Genomic DNA, 21354 nt, shown 5'->3' on the forward strand with positions numbered 1-21354 from the left:
TACTCGGCCACGGTCCGTGAACCCTGATGCATAGACATGAGCAGCTTGGCAGCCGAGGCGGAGCGAGCCGGTACATCGAATACCCTACGGAAGGCATCGACAAAACCGGAAAACTCGTGAATCACGGGGTCATTCCTCTCCCATAAGGGATTCGCCCAGGCCAAGGCCTTGTCTGAGAGTAGTGAGATGAGGAAACCCACCTTTGACCTCTCAGTCGGAAAAGCGTAGGGGATTAATTCAAAGTAAATCCCCACCTGGTTAAGGAACCCACGACACTGACTCGGCTCACCCCCAAAGCGCTGTGGAAGAGGGGCTGAACCGGTCATACCTCTGGACACCGCGGGTGCCGCATCAGCCGCGGCGGTAGGCACAGCAAGCGGAACAGCAGCGGGAGCGACCACCGGAGTGACAACCGGCCTAATAACACCAGGAGTAAGGTGCGCGGTGCGTGCCAGCAGAGTTTGCAACGCCTGAGCGAACTGATCCAACAGGAGATCCTGTTGATCCAGTCTGGCAACCAACATAGGAAGTGAAGGCGTACCTGCACCGTCAGGATTCATGGCACTTGTGTAATGTCAGGGCAGGGCTGTGGAACGGACAGGTAGGCCTAGTGGCAGGGTAACGCACTGGCTGACGACAACCACCACCAACAGACTGAAGTCCCTCAGGGCGCGGAGTCTAAGTCCCAGGCTGCCCTTCACCAGGGCCCCTGATGGTGGGGATGGACTTGACGCAACCAGGGACCAGGTCGCGGCCCCCGAGACACCCCAGCTGCAGTAATGGCCGCCGCCAATGGCGTGTAGTTGGTGAGAATGACAATAGCGTAGTCAGACAAGCCGGGTCAATAACAACAGGACAAAACAGTACAGAACAGTAGACAGAGAATCACAGGTCACGGGCCGGGTTCAGCAACAGAAGGTCAGATCAAAGGGAAACGCAGAGAATGGTCTTAGTCACAAGCCGAGTCAGAATACCAGAAGAGTCACGAGCGTATACACAGAGCTGTAGCAAGACAAAGACACAAGACACAAGTGCAAAGAGCATGTGCAGATCCCAGGCTTATATGTACTCAGCCACACCCCTCTGGGGGATGGACCTCAGAGACCTGAAGGCATAAAAGATTCCCATCATGCTCAGCAGAAATCCAAGATGGATGCTAGCACATGGAGTAACATAACCTCTGGGAAAAGGTAGGACCTTGACAATCCCCATACATGATGCTTGCGCAACCATGCTTCACTGTCTTCACAGTGTACTGTGGCTTGAATTCAGTGTTTGGGGGTCGTCTGACAAACTGTCTCCCGCCACTAGACCCAAAAAGAACAATCTTACTTTCATCAGTCCACAAAATGTTGCGCCATTTCTCTTTAGGCCAGTCAATGTGCTCTTTGGCAAATTGTAACCTCTTCAGCACGTCTTTTTTTCAACAGTGGGACTTTGCGGGGGCTTCTTGCAGATAGCTTGGCTTCACATAGGCGTCTTCTAATTGTAACAGTACTCACAGGTAACTTTAGACCTTCTTTGATCTTCCTGGAGCTGATTGTTGGCTGAGTCCTTGCCATTTTGGCTATTCTATCCATTCGAATGGTAGTTTTTCGCTTTCTTCCACGTCTTTCAGGTTTTGGTTGCCATTTTAAAGCATTTACGATCATTTTAGCTGAGCAGCCTATCATTTTCTGCACTTCTTTATATGTTTTCCCCTCTCCAATCAACTTTTTAAACAAGGTACGCTGTTCTTCTGAACAATGTCTGGAACGACCCATTTTCATCAGAATGTCAGCAAGAAATGCAGTGTAACCAGCATGTACAATATTTGCTGCCTTCCTTCCTTAAATAAGGACAATAATTGCCACCTGTTTTTCAAAGAATGAATGACCTCACTGATAGAACTCCACACTGCTATTATTTTGAACATGCCCCTTTCAATTAGTGATTCAATTACACAGAATCAGCAGCATGCATGTCATGACTGTTGGGTCTGTTGGATTTCTATTACTCTACTACACCTGCTAGTAAATTATTTGCCATGTAGAAATATCATTTCTACCAAAAAAGTGATTGATCAGGTTAGTGATGTCTGACTACTATTATTTTGAACACAATTGTATATATTCAGATAAACCTCAATCTTAAGTGCCAAAAAATATATAATATTGGTGTCAATGTGAATTAATTATGTAGTTTTTTAATGTGTCAGCTCATTAACAAACATTGTGACAACATTAACTTCCAAAAAACAATGTGAGAAAATTTCAAGCAAGCTCCACCTTGAAACCCACAGTAAAAAGACTCCATCACCAACAAGTGAAGAATGTCTGTTCACTTTATATTATGGGATAAAATATCGTAATGCCTATATTCCCCTTTAACAGCTGGGATCAGCTTAAAGCTATAGACTCTCTGTTGTTATTTTCTTTTTCATTAAACCTATAAAATCACAGTCACATTCAGAAATTAGATTTTTTATTTCTCTCATTGGATATGCTTTATAGCAGAAAGTAAAAAATATTTCTTTTTTACATTTTTCGGTCTTTTTTCATTTATATAATAAGAAATATTCAGGCTTTTTTTTTCTTTTTTTATTTAAATAAAAATAGAAATAAAAAAACCCAGCGGTGGTAAAAAAAACACCAAAAGAAAGCTCTATTTGTGTGAAAAAAATTATATAAATTTAATTTGGGTAGTGTTGCATGACTGAGCAATTACTAGGTAAAATCACACAGCGCTAATTAGAAAAAATAGCCTGGTCATGAGGGGTTAAAACCTTCCAGAGCTCAAGTGGTTAAAGTCCTGTCTAAGAACTAATTTATCTTATTTTGGTAATAAGCATTCACTTTTTGGTGTAGGTGATTCATTTTTTTAGAATTTAAAGCAAATGCACCAGGATGATACATCTGCAGTAACCAATCTAAAAACATGCCCTTCTGTTTTTGATTTCCATTCAGGGCTAAGTCCTGTCAACCCGAAATCCCCTTTTCCAATAAAAGTATCCTTATGGGTCATTCTGTAATTGGACAGAACTAACAAGTAGGCAAGTCTTAGTTTTGATGTCAACAAAATTAAAATGTTATTAACAAAAGTTAAACAAGTATCCAGGGGGCACCCAGAAGAGGGATTTCTGGCTAGAAAAGGTAATGTTACATATCATGTCATGCCTTAGAAAAGAATTTGACATTAAATTGTTGCCCTTGTTTAATCCAGGAGCAAAGTATAATATCATAACAACAACTACAAAACAAACAACAGTTACTAATTTACTGTTACGTTTTACATTTTAAACTGTCTGATAAAAACTACTTGGTTGCAACTGAAAGCAGCTGCAATTTTCTTTTCAGTAGAGATTTCATAGTGGGGATATGCCATAACTATAGTACTTCAGCTAAATAGAACAAAGTCAATAGTTATTTTGTAATAGTTTTTAAAGTTTAATTATTGTAATTATTGTATCTCATACTTGTTGAGAACTGCGTAAATCACATTATTATAATTAGAAAAGAGGGCAAGTTTTGCTGTAAACCAAAAGGCATAAATCCAATTAATCAGATTAAAAAGATGTGTCTACCAGATTTTATATTCTGACCTTGAGGTTTATACATTTGGTGTGCTACTTACAACACATATTAAATATTCATTCAAAATAATTTTTTTTTAAATATTTCTCATTAAACATAAAATAACACTCTCTAAATGTCAAGTTTTAATATACAGTACTATATATAATTAGCTACAAATGAAATACAATTTAAGAAAGTGAAGATGTTTAGTTGTTCTAATTGTCTTCCTATTGTTTTTAAATAGTACAGTACATCGAAGTCTAAGTTGAATTTCAGCAACTTTTTTTTTTGTTTTGCGAGGGAAAGGGTTGAAGCATCTGTCCAGTCCTTATTGCAGGTTCCGTTCTTGTTGGAAAGGGGTCTCCTCATATCTTTTTGGTCTCATGACAGAAAAATGGTTACAGTAAGGTAATGCTCAACAAAAAATAGCTAGAGTTTAATTTTAGGTCTTTACTTAGGCCAGAACTAAGATTTCAAGATTGGGCCCCCATGTCATATTATTTCAAGAACACTAATACTTAATATTTTGAGATTATGTGATGTACAAGTTGCACCACCTGTTCAACAATACGGGGCACCTCAACCTATGGAAATCCATTGAAAAGAATAGATCTAATATTTGTATATGGGCAAATGCAGCATTCATTTAGTTTCCCTTTGAGATCAGTTCAAGATGTTTATCTGAGTTTCTTCACAGGTGCTTTTCCCCCGCATTTGACATCCTTCTAAATTGTATTTGACATCTTTCTAAGCTGCATCAAGCTGCTTTATCATTCCTATTAACTTGTATGAAAATGGAGAGACAAGTAGTTTTGATGTGAACAGAAGCCTGTTTATTCAAACTCTTGCTTTTTAGCTGTTTTCATAATCATCTTCTCTTTTACAACATGCAGGTTTGGTCCTTTATAAACAAGTATTATTAAGCAGCAGATTAATAAGAACATTCAACCAGTCAAAAAGCAATTTATTTTACACTTCTTTATTATTAACCCCTATGGCTGTAATTGTTTGCTTAAAACTTCTAGGAGAGGCAGCATTTGTTCAGTATTCTTTTTATAGACACCTGTAAGTTTGAAATGTAAGACTGAATAAATTACAATGTTATGGAGCATATGTATAAAACAGTAAATTGGACTTTCACCAAACTTTCACTGTTCATGAATCGATCACTGTCGTTTAAAACATAGGAAAAGTCCTGTCCCCCACATGTGCTGTCTCTTACCACTGTCTGTTTATGATTCCTGCAACCAGCTCCCAGTGATGTGGTGCCATATTATGCACATGCGCAGAGAGCTTTTGGTTATACTTTAATTTTTGAGTGAAGGTCTGCTTTAATAAAATGTGACTCTTTTCTCTTTATTCTTACTTTAGGCAGCTGTTCCTTTGATGAGCCATACCAGTCCTGTGGATATAGCCAATGGGAACGCAATGATCTAAACTGGGAACAAGTGAACACTTTGAGAAAGTCACACACAGATTCTTGGATGCCATCAGGTTTGTCAAACTGAAATGTTTGAATTAAACCATGAAATATTTAATTGGTGTAGGCAGGGTTGGCATTAGACCTAACATCCTATGATGGTCAACATTTCTCCCTTCTTTTTAGAGGGCGTTATGTTTTTTTTTTCTTTTTGAGAATGGGATTAATTTGTGGTAGTTTGTTTAATTTCATTTAGTGTTCTTTGTGTGTGTGTGTTGTGAATTTGATCATTATTTGTGTACTGTTGCGTTAAAAATGTTTTGGCAAACAACAAGATTAGGGTAGCAAGAATGAGCTGCTGTAATCCTTAGGAGCCATTTATAGCCCATTGCACCCTAAACAATTGCTTCAATTTGGCCTTTCCCAATGACTTCTATGCATTTTACTAAAATGCCAAAATTTTGATTTTTGGCCAGATTTTGAAGAAATTAAAGCTTTTATGGTTGCTCATCCCTAGTATGCCAATATGCCTCAGGCTGGCCATTATTTAATATAAAAAGGCCACTTCTGTTTAGCTTCGGGACACAGCTCAGTGTTAGTTATGGGAACAGTGATGGGGACACTGTCAACACTTCCATTCAGGGAACACAATGCAAAGGTACAATTGCTCCTTGGATAGCTTGATTTTTTTCTATATTTACTGTTTTATTTATATAGCTAACTTTAAATTTTCATTCCCAATTTTTTTATATTAGAAGAAATATTGTTCATAATTTTAGTTCCTCATAATTCCAAAATCATTATCATAAAGGATAGTATAAACCATGCTAAGCTATGGAAAAAGTCCCAACATATCCTTTGATCCTCTGAGATGTGTAGTTTCTAAAAGTTGGAGGGTAATTGGGTACCTACAGTCAGGTCCATAAATATTGGGACATCGACACAATTCTAACATTTTTGGCTCTATACACCACCACAATGGATTTGAAATGAAATGAACAAGATGTGCTTTAACTGCAGACTGTCAGCTTTAATTTGAGTGTATTTACATAAAAATCAGGTGAACGGTGTAGGAATTGCAACAGTTTGCATATGTGCCTCCCACTTATTAAGGGACCAAAAGTAATGGGACAGAATATTAATCATAAATCAAACTTTCACTTTTTAATACTTGGTTGCAAATCCTTTGCAGTCAATTACAGCCTGAAGTCTGTAACGCATAGACATCACCAGATGCTGGGTTTCATCCCTGGTGATGCTCTGCCAGGCCTCTCCTGCAACTGTCTTCAGTTCCTGCTTGTTCTTGGGGCATTTTCCCTTCAGTTTTGTCTTCAGCAAGTGAAATGCATGCTCAATCGGATTCAGGTCAGGTGATTGACTTAGCCATTGCATAACATTCCACTTCTTTCCCTTAAAAAACTCTTTGGTTGCTTTTGCAGTATGCTTTGGGTCATTCTCCATCTGCACTGTGAAGCAGCGTCCAATGAGTTGTGAAGCATTTGGCTGAATATGAGCAGATAATATTGCCCGAAACACTTCAGAATTCATCCTGCTGCTTTTGTCAGCAGTCACATCATCAATAAATTCAAGAGAACCAGTTCCATTGGCAGCCATACATGCCCACGCCATGACACTACCACCACCATGCTTCACTGATGAGGTGGTATGCTTAGGATCATGAGCAGTTCCTTTCCTTCTCCATACTCTTCTCTTCCCATCACTCTGGTACAAGTTGATATTGGTCTCATCTGTCCATAGGATTTTGTTCCAGAACTGTGAAGGCTTTTTTAGATGTCGTTTGGCAAACTCTAATATGGCCTTCCTGTTTTTGAGGCTCACCAATGGTTTACATCTTGTGGTGAACCCTCTGTATTCACTCTGGTGAAGTGTTCTCTTGATTGTTGACTTTGACACACATACACCTACCTCCTGGAGAGTGTTCTTGATCTGGCCAACTGTTGTGAAGGGTGTTTTTCTTCACCAGGGAAAGAATTCTTCAGTCATCCACCACAGTTGTTTTCCGTGGTCTTTCGGGTCTTTTGGTGTTGCTGAGCTCACCGGTGCGTTCCTTCTTTTTAAGAATGTTCCAAACAGTTGTTTTGGCCATGCCTAATGTTTTTGCTACCTCTCTGATGGGTTTGTTTTGTTTTTTCAGCCTAATGATAGCTTGCTTCACTGATAGTGACAGCTCTTTGGATCTCATCTTGAGAGTTGACAGCAACAGATTCCAAATGCAAATAGCACACTTGAAATTAACTCTGGACCTTTTATCTGCCCATTGTAATTGGGATAATGAGGGAATAACACACCTGGCCATGGAACAGCTGAGAAGCCAATTGTCCCATTACTTTTGGTCCCTTAATAAGTGGGAGGCACATATGCAAACTGTTGTAATTCCTACACCGTTCACCTGATTTGGATGTAAATACCCTCAAATTAAAGCTGACAGTCTGCAGTTAAAGCACATCTTGTTCGTTTCATTTCAAATCCATTGTGGTGGTGTATAGAGCCAAAAATGTTAGAATTGTGTCGATGTCCCAATATTTATGGACCTGACTGTATAGGTTTTTTACACTCGTTCTTCTACTATTGCTTTTCTATGACAGAAGGACACTTGACACTTGAAATCATTTCATGTAGATACTATAGGGTCCCTTTGGTTTCCTTCAATTTATCATGGTTTATTGGGTTATGTATTACTTAAAGAACTCCTTTGGATTATTAATAATCCCAAAATTATTTTTTTTCCTTAGCATTAGCTATATTCAGATTCTTGCACATGTTTGTTATCACAACTAGGACCATCTTTGGCTTACCAGTTTTAGTGGCATATCACTGATAACATGTTACAAATGGGAAGGGTAGTAGACGTTGGTGTGCTTGTGTAAAAATAAGAGTTTAGATGTACCAATGAGCTTTACCATTACAGAAAATGGTCCTACAGTGGGGATCGAACGTTTGGGCACCCCAGCTAAGAATTTGTATTAATGTGCATAAAGAAGCCAAGGAAAGATGGAAAAGTCTCCAAAATGCATCAAATTACAGATAAGACATTCTTATAATATGTCAACAAAAGTTAGATTTTATTTCCATCATTTACACTTTCAAAATAACAGAAAACAAAAAAATGGCGTCTGCAAAAGTTTGGGCACCCTGCAGAATTTATAGCATACACTGCCCCCTTTGCCAAGCTGAGACCTGCCAGTGTCATGGATTGTTCTCAATCATCATCTGGGAAGACCAGATGATGTCAATCTCAAAGGGTTTAAATGCCCAGACTCATCTGACCTTGCCCCAACAATCAGCACCATGGGTTCTTCTAAGCAGTTGTCTAGAAAACTGAAACTGAAAATAGTTGACGCTCACAAAGCTGGAGAAGGCTATAAGAAGATAGCAAAGCATTTTCAGATGTCAATATCCTCTGTTTGGAATGTAAATAAGAAATGGCAGTCATCAGGAACAGTGGAAGTTAAAGCAAGATCTGGAAGACCAAGAAAAATATAAGACAGAACAGCTCGCAGGATTGTGAGAAAAACAATTCAAAACCCACGTTTGACTGCACGATCCCTCCAGAAAGATCTGGAAGACACTGGAGTTGTGGTACACTATTCCACTATAAAGAGATACTTGTACAAATATGGTCTTCATGGAAGAGTCATCAAAAGAAAACCTCTTCTACGTCCTCACCACAAAAATCATCGTTTGAACTTTGCAAATGAACATATAGACAAGCCTGATGCATTTTGGAAACAAGTTCTGTGGACCGATGAGGTTAAAATTGCAATTTTTGGCCGGAATGAGCAAAGGTACGTTTGGAGAAGAAGGGGCACAGAATTTAATGAAAAGAACCTCTGTCCAACTGTTAAGCATGGGGTTGGATCAATCGTGCTTTGGGGTTGTGTTGCAGCCAGTGGCACAGGAAACATCTCACTAGTAGAAGGAAAAATGGATTCAATAAAATTTCAGCAAATTTTGGATGGTAACTTGATGCCATCTGTGAAAAAGCTGAAGTTAAAGAGAGGATGGCTTCTACAAATGGATAATGATCCTAAACACACCTCAAAATCCACGGGGGATTACATCAAGAGGCGTAAACTGAAGGTTTTGCCATGGCCTTCACAATCTCCTGACCTCAACATAATTGAAAATCTATGGATAGACCTTAAAAGAGCAGTGCATGACAGACAGCCCAGAATTCTCAAAGAACTGGAAGACTTTTGTAAGGAAGAATGGGCAAAGATACCTCAAACAAGAATTGAAAGACTCTTGGCTGGCTACAAGAAGCATTTACAAGCTGTGATACTTGCCAAAGGGGGCAGTACAAGATATTAACTCTGCAGGGTGCCCAAACTTTTGCAGACACCATTTTTTTGTTTTCTGTTATTTTGAAAGTGTAAATGATGGAAATAAAATCTAACTTTTGTTGACATATTATAAGAATGTCTAATCTGTAATTTGATGCCTTTTGGAGATTTTTCCATCTTTCCTTGGCTTCTTTATGCACAGTAATACAAATTTTTAGCTGGGGTGCCCAAACTTTCGATCCCCACTGTATATATTCAAACCCTCATTGCTGGATCATTGGTCACGTTAAAATACATCAGACCATAAAGTTAGAACTTTGATCTTCAATATTGAAAATATACTGTATAAAGCTGCAGAAAGCTATGAAGTAATTGATATAAAGTATTCTCATGAACATGTACACCTGGTAATTGCTACAGTGGATAAAAAAATGACACAGACTAACACATAGACATATACATATAATTCTGCGTTTTGAAAATGGAACATTTGAACATCTGTACATCCACTACGAATAAATATAAAAAGTCAAATAAAAAGTATACTTTTTTGTGGTCAGAAAATATATTTTATTAGAGATATGAGTAATGTATGTCAAATGATGATAGCTATGCAAAATAAATGTCATTGCACCCCCTTTGGCACAGGAAACTGTCACTTAAATACATGTCACTTAATCAGTCTAGCTTAGTTATCACAGAGCCTCCCAAATGAGAAAAGCATTATATGAAGAAGAGGAATAAGATCTGAACTCAATTTGTATGGCAAGGATTAGCACGTATAGCAGATAAGAAAGGTAAAGTAGAATATTTTAAAAAGACACACAAGCACTTTGCAGGTGTCACCATTTTGGTTTAGAGTTCAGATCAATCAGTCCATTCTTCCATATTCCGCCATATGTACTTTGGTATTGTGAAAAAACCCACATCAGCTTTGGAGCATGAGCTGAAATTTCTTATATTTTTAAGCATTCAGGTCATACCAGATCTTGGTGAAATGCACACACAGCTGTAGTTAGCTCCAACTACAAAGCTATCACTATGCATGTCTTTATGATACACGTTCATTGTTTATATGTGTTTGTGTGGTTAATTTTACATTGGTCTCTTAAGCCTGGTACATTGAAAAAAAAAAAAGATTGTCCTACTAACACATGAGATGTTAGTGCAACGTTCTCCCCTGCTGTGCCTTTGTGTGCCTTTGTCTTCTTACAGGGGACTGCCCTCCACCAGAACACAATGATGCTGGTCAGATGCTGATTTTCCAGCATGCCCGTTCCACAGACAGCTGTACACATGGGCCCAAAGTCGTCAGGTTCCTGCTGAACCAACCTATATTGGCCCATTTTCGGCCCGTGTGTACAAGGCTTTAGTGTACCAGTCTGCATTTTTGACCAGTAGAGAAGTGGGAATTGAACCAGACCACGTTATGTTTGAATTTTATCAAAGTTAAGATTTGCTTATAACCACAGCAGCCTGTATATCTGGGCCTACAGATCATTTTGGCATTCTTTTTTTTTAATTAACCACTGCTCATGCATTTCTTGGTATATTATGCTGTGGTAGCAGGTCTTTGGTATTATGTAATTTTAGCTACAGATGCTGGGGAAAGAGAGAAAGACCCTTTGTCCATGTTGACACTGGTAGGTCCTGTGCTGGGATTCTCTGTGCTAAATTGTAAGAGGCCACCCCAGAAATAATATAGTGCTTATATGCCTGATTTGGATCATCCATTATTTGGTGGCCACTGGGAGGAAGTTACAGGGGGTGAGAAAAAGGACAAAAGGTGACATTGAAAAATGTGGTCACTATTTGCATAATAGATTGCCCTGGGGAACAAGGAACCACATTATAAAAGGTTATACTACAGGTGCAACTTAAAAACAACTGCCCAGGAAAACTATGGCTTTCAAATTTCAAATAATTTCTAAGATTGGAAAGGCTATCATTTGTAGTATATAGAAAGTTTACATCTATAAAGTATAATATAAAGTTTATATTGCATACTTGTTACGGAAGTTACGCAGAGATGAAAATCATTTCATGTATACATTTTCTTTTCAAAGATATTTATTCATGCATTACATCTAAATGAGTAGCGGTGATTACAAACTGCTTGTCACAGAAAGGCAAAATCAGTTAATCTAGATGCAGGCCAGCATGCTGTGTTATATCGTTCTTTGCATAGCATGAAGCCACGGTGTTGCACCATGTCAATATATCATCTTGCAAACAGTTCCTTCTAGTCCTGGAGCCGGTATCTGACGCCCCAGTGTCTGTAACAGTGCTGTGTGACATTTGGCTTTATTTTGTAGCAGTCAATATTTCATCTCTGTACATAGATACTGATAATTATTTCAGTCCATCACACAAACCTTGTGCGCAAATCAATGCCTTTGCTAATGCATCTGACTGTATGAGCTATATCATTCCATGATGCCTTCACCAATAAAATACTCAGAAAGTTTCTCTATTGATCCATGTTTATTTACATTATATGGGAAAAATTAGATCAACATCAACCTCATCCCCGTGACATAAAACTAGAAAGTAAGACTTTGTAGGATTTAAGGTTTGGGAACTTTAATCTTCATTTACAGTTTTTTCATTATGTGTATTTTTTTTTCATGATACAAGGTAAAGTAGTTGTCTACTATTATCTAATAGTGGACCTCTTGTAGGTAACCTTCTGAAATTCAAGGGGGCTCAAGCACAACTGCCCCCTGGAATGGGGTAGTCTAGCTTTTCCTTACTTGTGAGAGTTATCAGAAGGTGAGGGATTTTTGAATAAGGGGTGGAATTGATTTAAAACACTGTAGCATGGTTGAGGGTCACTCTTGCCACATTATGTCAGACCTACCTTTGAGTTTGCCTCACTCCATGGCTGACAGCTTCAGATCCCTACACTGCTGCATCCCCAACTGCTGCCATCTTTTCTAACTTTTCTCCTGGGTCTAGCGTATTCTGTCTTAATCTTTTTTTTTCTTTAGATTTTTTTAAAATTAATGCTTTAGAAGTATAACACAATATACAAAGACATACATAATAAACAAGCAAAGAGCAAAGTTCTTTCCCTATATCATTCTGTACCATACAAGGCATAATAGGATACCAATGTTTCTCAATTAATTAGAGAGCCTGCAGACCAATTTAATCCAGGGGTCCAAAGTTAGTCTGAATGTTATCAGCTTGTGTTTCAGTAAGTACTGTATGTGAGGTGATAACGGGGAGCACAGAGTTTTTTAGACAGGTCCTCTATGCCATGGTAGAACGGTGAGGGCCTTTCCAAGTGAGCAGGATCAGTTTTTTAGAGTAAAAGTATAGAATATGTAACAAATATCTTATCATATTTAGAGAGAGGCACACCTTCTGACACCCTGAGAAGAAAGGTTGCAGGGTTAAAGACTTTATGAAGTCCTAAGACCATAAAAATTAAGTTGTTCATTTTTTTCCAAAAATGGTTCATTAACTGTTTCGCTGCCAGGTCCGTACTGACCTACAGCACTGGTTATAGCTGACCCGGTCCGTACACTATTAGGACCTGACTTTCCTCCTTCTGCTTTAAGCTCATGGTCACAACTCCTGTTTCTACCTTCCGCTGATCCGAAACTGCAGCACCATTCTTCTTACAACCCCCTCTTCCCCAGGAACCGATCCCACCCACCCACTCACAGCAACATTAATTTGGCTTTTCTGTAACTACCTTCCCTTTTCTGACTGTCCTTACCCAGCCTTAAGAGCTGCAGAGGAGCCAGAGAGAATAGACAAATATGCTTGCATCCCCCTCATCCCCCTGTAGTCCCCCCCCTCACTGATCCCCCTGGCAACCCTCCTCACAGTGCAACCATCCCGTAAACACATGTTTACCAGTCCTCTTCCTTTCTTGAAGGAATATAGTGAGTGATTGGCACAGATAGGTCCTATGTTCATTAATCCTTGGAGCATAGTAAACAGCATTTACTGTGCTACAGTTTATGAATAGATAGGGTCTGTGAGGGACCGCCGAGCAGCACCCCTAGCACTCCACTGGTCAGGCGTGCCCAGAGCGTGGAGTCTAAGCCCCAGGGTACTTGTTCACCAGAGCCCCTGATGGTGGGGATGGACTTGTAGTACCCCGGGACCAGGTCGCCACTACTGAGCACACCTGTGAGTGGTAGGGGTGTTCGCCAGGGGCTCCAACCAGAGAGAGCCAGACGTGAGGAGGTCGGGTGACCCCAATGGGATGGATGGATGGCTGAGCAAGTGCGAAGTCAGACAGGCCGAGTTGGTAACGTAGAGGACGGTAAGGTACAAGGGAGCGGGCAGAGAATCGTCGGGTCACACACCAGGTCAGCAACAGTAGGTCAAATCTAATGAGGGGCATCCAGGAAGAGAGGTCAGGCAAAGCAAGGGTCTGGGCAGGAGAAATCAGCAGGTCAAGAACAATTCGGGTCAAATAACTTACAAGGCACAGGTTCAGATACACAGGGAACAGGTAAGACCAGAAGGCACCGAAATGACAGCTCAGGGACATTTAAATATCCCGCCCTGCGCTGCCATTGGTGCCCAGCGGGCGGCCGCGGCTTCTACTGCGCATGCGCGAACTCGAACGCCGCGGCCGGCCCGGACCTAGTGCCCGTGTCCCTGCACAGGGCGGTGCAGTGTTCCTGCGCCGGGACCATCGAGGCGGGGATCGAGGGGATCCCTGACATTGCCCCCCCCTACAGGCAACCTCCGGATGCCCACCCGATCTATCCACCACGGGTGATCACAAAGAATCCTCCGGACAAGTCTGGGTGCATGGACATTATGGGCTGGTTCCCACGAATTGTCCTCAGGGCCGTAGCCCTTCCACTTGATGAGAAATTGGGTCTGGCCCCCCCTTCGTCGGCACTTCAGGATAGTCTCCACCTCAAATTCTTCTTCCTCTTCGACTGTTATGGCCTCCGGGGGCCTGGATTCCCGTTCCGGGAAGGCATCAGGGACTACCGGCTTCAGCAGGGACACGTGGAAAACAGGGTGGATCTTGAGTGTCTCAGGGAGAACAAGTTCATAGGCCACTTCATTGACCATCCGCTTAATGCAAAAAAGGCCTATAAATTTAGGTCCCAACTTTTTTGATGGGCAGAGCATCTTCAAGTTAGAAGTAGCCAGCCAAACCTTCTCTCCGGGCCGCAACACCAGATCCCCTCTTCGCTTCCTATTAAAAGCCCTCTTGTAATCTTCTTGGGCCTGACTGGTGGCTTCCTTTAGTTTTTTATTGTTTGAAGCGAAAAAGGTTAGTGCATCCTGTGTTGCTGGAATTGGGCATTCCGGGACTAAATCCGGGAGGAAGATAATTGGAGAAGAACGGGGACTGCCCTGTTGCTGAATGGCAAGCGTTGTTGTACGCAAATTCCGCCAAAGGGAGAAGTGGCACCCAGTCGTCCTGAGAGAATGATGTGTAGCATCGCAAGTATTGCTCTAGGGTCTGATTGGTCCTTTCGGTCTGACCATTGGTCTGAGGGTGAAATGCCGAGGACAGGGAAAGTTTGATATCCAGGGCCTTGCACAATGCCCTCCAAAATCTTGAGGTAAACTGCACCCCTCGGTCCGAGACGATGTCTTCGGGGACCCCATGCAGTCTAACAACCTCTTGAATAAAAGCTTGCGCCGTCTCGGCTGCTGATGGAGTCTTCCGTAAAGGAATGAAATGGGCCATCTTGGATAAACGGTCCACGACCACGAGAATTGCTGTGTGATCCAGTGAAGGTGGAAGCTCGACTATGAAGTCCATAGAGATCTTCTGCCAGGGCCGTTCAGGGATGGGCAATGGACGTAGCAGGCCCCACGCCTTATTTCTTGTAGGCTTGTTCCGCTGGCAGATGACACAGGAGCCCACGTAACTCTTAAAATCCTTGGCCATGTCCGGCCACCAGAAGGAACGTCGGAGAAGTTCCAAGGTCTTGACCGGGCCAAAATGTCCTGCCATCGGGTGGTCATGGCAATGTCCCAAGACTAGGGTTCGGGCTTCCTCCGGCACCACAATCCGGTCCTCCCTCCATAGGAGTTCCCCCTTGTTCAGGAGGGGCGCCCCATCGGAGGTAGACATGGCTGTGGACGCTCTCATTATCTCGGATCGAAGGTTCGTCTGGAGAGCCAAGAAGTTTCCTGCAGGCAGAATAGTGTCAGGTACTGGGATCTCCTTGGCGTCCTCGTACATGCGTGACAACGCGTCCGGCTTCGTGTTTTTTGATCCCGGCCTGTATGTGATGTGAAACTGGAACCTCGAGAAAAACAATGCCCATCTTGCTTGTCGTGGGCGCAAACGTTTGGCGGTCCTCAGATATTCCAGGTTCTTGTGGTCCGTGAATATCAGGATGGGGTGTGAGGCACCTTCCAGCAGGTACCTCCATTCTTCTAATGCGGTCTTGATAGCCAGTAGTTCTCGATCCCCAATGTCATAATTCTTCTCCGCAGGGGTAAGTTTCTGTGAGAAGAATGCTACTGGGTGAAGTAATTCCTTGGCACCCTTTCGCTGGGAAAGAATGGAGCCAACCGCGTTTTCTGACGCATCTACTTCTAAGATGTAGGGCAGGGAGGCGTCAGGATGACCCAGAATGGGCGCCGAGGTAAATAACTTCTTTAATGCTTCAAAAGCTTCCTGTGCCTCTGGCGTCCATCTGAATCGCGTCCCAAGCTTGGTTAACTGAGTGATGGGGGAGACCAGACCCGAGAAGTTCTTGATGAACTTCCGGTAGAAGTTTGCGAACCCGATAAAACGTTGGACGCTTTTCCTGTCCGTGGGTTCAGGCCAATCTAGGATCACAGAGACCTTCTGAGGGTCCATTGAGACCCCCGTGGTGGAGATAATCAGACCCAGAAATGTAACGCTAGCCTGTTCAAAGCAACATTTCTCTGATTGAGCCTACAACCCATGCTGCTGCAACCGCCCCAACACCTTTGTTACATGTACCCTGTGCTCCCCCAGGGAGGATGAGAAAATCAAGATGTCGTCTAAGTAGACGATGACAAAGATGTCCAGGAAGTCCCTAAAGATGTCGTTTACAAAGTGCTGGAAGGTGGCCGGCGCATTGCACAACCGAAAGGCATGACCAGGTATCGAAATGACCGAAACGGGTGCGGAAGGCCGTTTTCCACTCATCCCCCTCCCTTATGCGAACCAAGTTGTAGGCTCCCCTTAAGTCCAGCTTGGTAAATACTACTGCAGCCTTTAAACTCTGGAATAATTCTGGTACCAGTGGTAATGGGTAACGGTTCTTGATTGTGACCCTATTCAGTTCCCGATAGTCGATACATGGCCTCAAAGTCTTGTCTTTCTTTTCTACAAAAAAAATCCCTGCACCTGCTGGGGAAGTGGAGGGACGGATGAATCCCTTCCGGAGGCTGTCCTCAATATAATCCTTCAGGGCCCCTAATTCTAGCTCAGAAAGGGGAAGAATTCGCCCGAAGGGAATTTCAGAACCGGGTAACAGATCAATAGGACAGTCATATGGGCGGTGGGGGGGTACAGTATCTGCTCCCCGTTCACTGAACACATCAAGAAACTTATGATAGGCTGCAGGAATCACTTGTTTTAGGCTGGCATCCCCTTCAGAGCACAGGTGGACCTGGGGGACCTCCGGGCCCAAAGTTCGGCACAGTTCCCGACAGTATGGGGAAGGGAACGAGACAACCCCAGTCTCCCAGTCAATTTTGGGGTCATGGGCCCGCAACCATGGGAGCCCCAGAATGACTGGGAAAAGGGGTGATGCAATAGCGTCCAGGTGGAGGAGCTCCCGGTGCTGACCGGCAATGGAAGTCACAATGGAAGGGGTCTCCTGGTTAACCACCCCTGACTTTATCCGGGAACCATCAGCCAAAAAGATGTGAAACCCCTTCTCCTTTGGACGGAGAGGGATACCCTGCCGGTGAGCAAAATTGATATCCACAAAACAGCTGCATGCCCCCGAATCAACTATGGCCGTCACCTCCACGGTCCTTTCTGAAAGCTGAAGGGGGACAACTAAGTATTGGGACGGATTCATATTGCCAATAGATAAGGAAGATGAGGTGAACTTACTCAGTTTCTGCGGGCAGGAACGTACCATGTGACCAGCTTCACCGCAAAAGAGACACAGGTTCTGGGAGCGTCTGCGCTGGCGTTCCTCTGGCGGTAGTTTAGGCCGTGCCAGGCCTAGCTGCATGGGTTCGGGAGCATCTTCAGACGGCAGGTTCTGGAAGTTTGGCCTAGTATTTTGACTGGCTCCTTGGAATGACCCCCAGGTATTTCCGCGACCCTGACCAGACCTCTCCAATCTGCGCTCCCGTAGCCTACGGTCAATTTTAATGGTGAGTGCAATCAAGTCCTCTAATGTCTCAGGCACCTCCACCCGGGCAAGCTCGTCTTTCAGAGCCTCAGATAGGCCCATACGGAACTGGTGCAAAAGCGCAAACTCGTTCCAGTGAGTGTCTCCCATCCAACGCCTAAAGTCAGAGGCGTATTCCTCAGCCGCTCGCCGACCTTGTCGGAGTGCGTATAATGTGGCCTCGGCCGAGGCCGCCCGTTGTGGATCATCGTATAAGATGGCCATAGCATTAAAAAAGTTTCACTTTCACCGATTCTGTCAAAAAAGTCTGTGGTTGTAGTTCAAAATAGAGCAGACAGGAGTCACGGAATGACCGGAAGCGTGTTCGATCCCCGTGGAAGAGCTCGGGTAAGGGTACTCGGGGTTCCGCCATAGGGAGTGATGCGGAAGGCCCAGGAGCCGGCTCGTGGGCTGCTGCGACCGGGGGTGCAGGAGCTGGGGCCTGTGAAACAGGAACAGATATGGTGCAGGCCTGAAACCGATTCTCAATCTGCAAATATCTGTCCTGCAAAGTGTTTACTGCTTGCGTCAGGGTAGCCAGGTGCCTGCAAACCTCCTCCATTGGGTAGGGTCCTCTTCGAGGCTCAGTCATGGCCTTCTGGTACTGTGAGGGACTGCCGAGCGGCACCCCTAGCACTCCACTGGTCAGGCGTGCCCAGAGCGCGGAGTCTAAGCCCCAGGGTACTTGTTCACCAGAGCCCCTGATGGTGGGGATGGACTTGTAGTACCCCGGGACCAGGTCGCCACTACTGAGCACACCTGTCAGTGGTAGGGGTGTTCGCCAGGGGCTCCAACCAGGGAGAGCCAGACGTGAGGAGGTTGGGTGACCCCGATGGGATGGATGGATGGATGGCTGAGCAAGTGCGAAGTCAGACAGGCCGAGTTGGTAACGTAGAGGATGGTAAGGTACAAGGGAGCGGGCAGAGAATCGTCGGGTCACACACCAGGTCAGCAACAGTAGGTCAAATCTAATGAGGGGCATCCAGGAAGAGAGGTCAGGCAAAGCAAGGGTCTGGGCAGGAGAAATCAGCAGGTCAAGAACAATCCGGGTCAAATAACTTACAAGGCACAGGTTCAGATACACAGGGAACAGGTAAGACCAGAAGGCACCGAAATGACAGCTCAGGGACATTTAAATATCCCGCCCTGCGCTGCCATTGGTGCCCAGCGGGTGGCCGCGGCTTCTACTGCGCATGCGCGAACTCGAACGCCGCGGCCGGCCCGGACCTAGTGCCCGTGTCCCTGCACAGGGCGGTGCAGTGCACCTGCGCCGGGACCATCGCGGCGGGGATCGAGGGGATCCCTGACAGGGTCTGTATGCAGAGACTTCTATTCATTTATATGCAGTGCAATTGAAGCTGCAGAGAAAGGGACTGAGGACCATGCAGTCCCTTTTTCTGTCTCAAAAAAGAGAAAGTGCTTCCCCCTCCAAAGAAAAATATAAAATGCTAACAATAAAATTGTAAACAAATTTAAATAAAATAAAAATAAAAAAACATAGTAAGGCCTTATTCACATGGGGCATACTACAGGGTATGCCCCTGCAAGGCTGTGTTTACCCACACAGGGATGTTCAGGTGTTCCATGCATCCCTGTGCAGACAGTCTCATTGATGTCAGTTGGGCTATAGCAACTGCACGGGCACAGTCACTGCTCCCAATTTGACATCCATGTGGGTGCATGCCCGTGAGGTCACACTGCCTGCGTTCAGGGTCATTCACCCACACCCACATCAACACAGATGTCAAATTGAAAGCAGCAGCTGTGCCCACACAATTGCTGCATCCCAATTGACATGAATAGGACTGCCTGGAACACCTGTGCATCCCTGTGCAGGTAAAAATGGCCCTCTATGGACATACACTGTAGTATGCCCCATGTGAATGAGGCTTTAGTAGGAATTTAGCAGGAATTGTGTTATGTTGTGTTTGTGTCTGCTAAGAAATGATTTTAGTGTATTTTTTGTGAAAATAGCGATTTGATAAACATTTGCACAACTATTGTGTGGCGTAAAAAAATCAGTAGCACTTTTTTTTTCTACAGGTCATGTACTTTCAGAAAATGTATGACTTGGGGGGTCTTTTATAAACTCTGAAAGCAATAAGTGAAAAATGATAACCTTAGATTTTTGCGTAAATTGTTTTTATTTACAGTATTGTGCACCATCAGTTTTCACCATTTCACAAAAAGGCACAATTTAAAATGTACAAATATTTGTTATTTATTAACTCAGTACAGTTTTAGCTTTTATATTTAGTAGGAATTAAGCAGGAATATTTTAAGTTTTGCTGTGTTTGTGTCCGCAGATAATGATTTTAGTGTATTTCCAGTGAAATTATTGTTTTGACAAACATTTGCGCAAATATCACGGGGCCTAAAAAAATCAGTAGCACCTTTTTTTTATTATACAGGTCTAAGGCCTTCAGAATATGTATGGTTTGGGAGGTTTTGCCACCAGAGTTTAAATGTGGAGCGCAGGGCCTGGCAGTGAAAGGGTTAAAGGACAAGACCATAAGGTGTGATATTAGTCTGCTGAGACCTCACATCCCTGAAAACATAGGGAAATGGATCATAAACCTGATTTATAAAGCATAAATGGAGTATAATGGATTTGATGAAAAAGCTTTAATTGTATAACTATACAGAATCTCTGGAGGATATCACTGTCTTTCTGCAGGTATCCTCAATCTCCTCCCAGGCACCACCCGATAACTGTGGCAGCAGTGTCATACATCTGTCATTAACTTTCTGGTAGAGTTACATTTATTACTAAACCCAGCTGCATTCTCTGTATCTTTCAGATGTGAGATGAGTGTGTACAACGCAATGCACATATGCCACAAGCAGTGTACACAAGATATAAAGTTGCAGCGAGAAAGGAAAAGAAGAGACATAAAGAGTTTAGTTCCACTCTAAGGCATAACTTTACATTCTGATTCAACATTGTAAAAGGATTACCTTTCAATGTCAGTCTGCAGAAGTTGCAATTTTCTTTTTTTTTCAAAAAACATTTTTTACTGAGGATAAACATCAAATACAGATATAGTGTTACAGCCTTCAAGTAGGGTATTAACAAAAAGGAATACAACAAAACAAAATATAAGCTCCTGAAAATCTTCATATATGATATTTTGGTATCTGGTCCACTTACGTCACATATATAAGATTGGGTGAAAGTTAGCAGCAAAATATTAACAAAAGAAAATTAAAAAAAAAGAACAAACCATTTGACATACAGTTACTACCAGGACAATATAGTCATGTACATGAGGGCTCAATTTTAGCATGTGGTGGTTTGGAACATCTTATAGGCATGCGTATAGGATGACCTAGAAGGGCTGTCAGCCTCTCGGTCCCGGGATGAGAGAAGTCTATGCTTTGTCATCAGCAGAGGGATCTACTGCGACCAGGCGTTGAAGTTACTATCTGCACTTAGGCCAATGTCATCCTCCAATAGGTGTGCTAGTCCGGTAGTCGAGTGACCCAACAGAAAAAAAAGAAGCAAAAAATGGGGGGGAAAGGGGGAGTAGGGGATTAGAAGAGAGAAAGGCAAAAAGATAAAAAAGGGAAAGCAAAAGCACAGCAAGGAGAAGAAACATTCCCTCAGAGGTTTGTAGGCGGAAGAGAGATAGGGAGCAAAGGGATCTCATTTGGATCGGTCTTTCCCTTGCCCTACCGCTGTTTGCAATTTCCTAAATTGTGAAAAAGTTCAAGTGTCACTTCCTTGGTTTATGCCAGCCTGGAGTTGT

The 21354-nt window shown here is 43.0% G+C and overlaps 1 protein-coding gene across 10 annotated transcripts in view; it reads left to right on the forward strand.

Annotated features, from left to right (window-relative positions):
- Positions 1-21354, forward strand: part of PTPRM (protein tyrosine phosphatase receptor type M) — a 998088-nt gene that overhangs the window by 246846 nt on the left and 729888 nt on the right. For all 10 annotated transcript variants that reach the window (XM_089670974.1, XM_089670978.1, XM_089670975.1 and 7 more), the window contains exon 2: positions 4926-5048. In XM_089670974.1, coding sequence (XP_089527100.1) covers positions 4926-5048 — 123 coding nt within the window. The remainder of the gene's footprint in view (positions 1-4925; positions 5049-21354) is intronic.

Source organism: Staurois parvus, unplaced genomic scaffold, assembly GCF_062004578.1.
Source record: "Staurois parvus isolate SC_StPar_1 unplaced genomic scaffold, SC_StPar_1.0 ptg000097l, whole genome shotgun sequence".
Classification (NCBI taxonomy): domain Eukaryota; kingdom Metazoa; phylum Chordata; class Amphibia; order Anura; family Ranidae; genus Staurois; species Staurois parvus.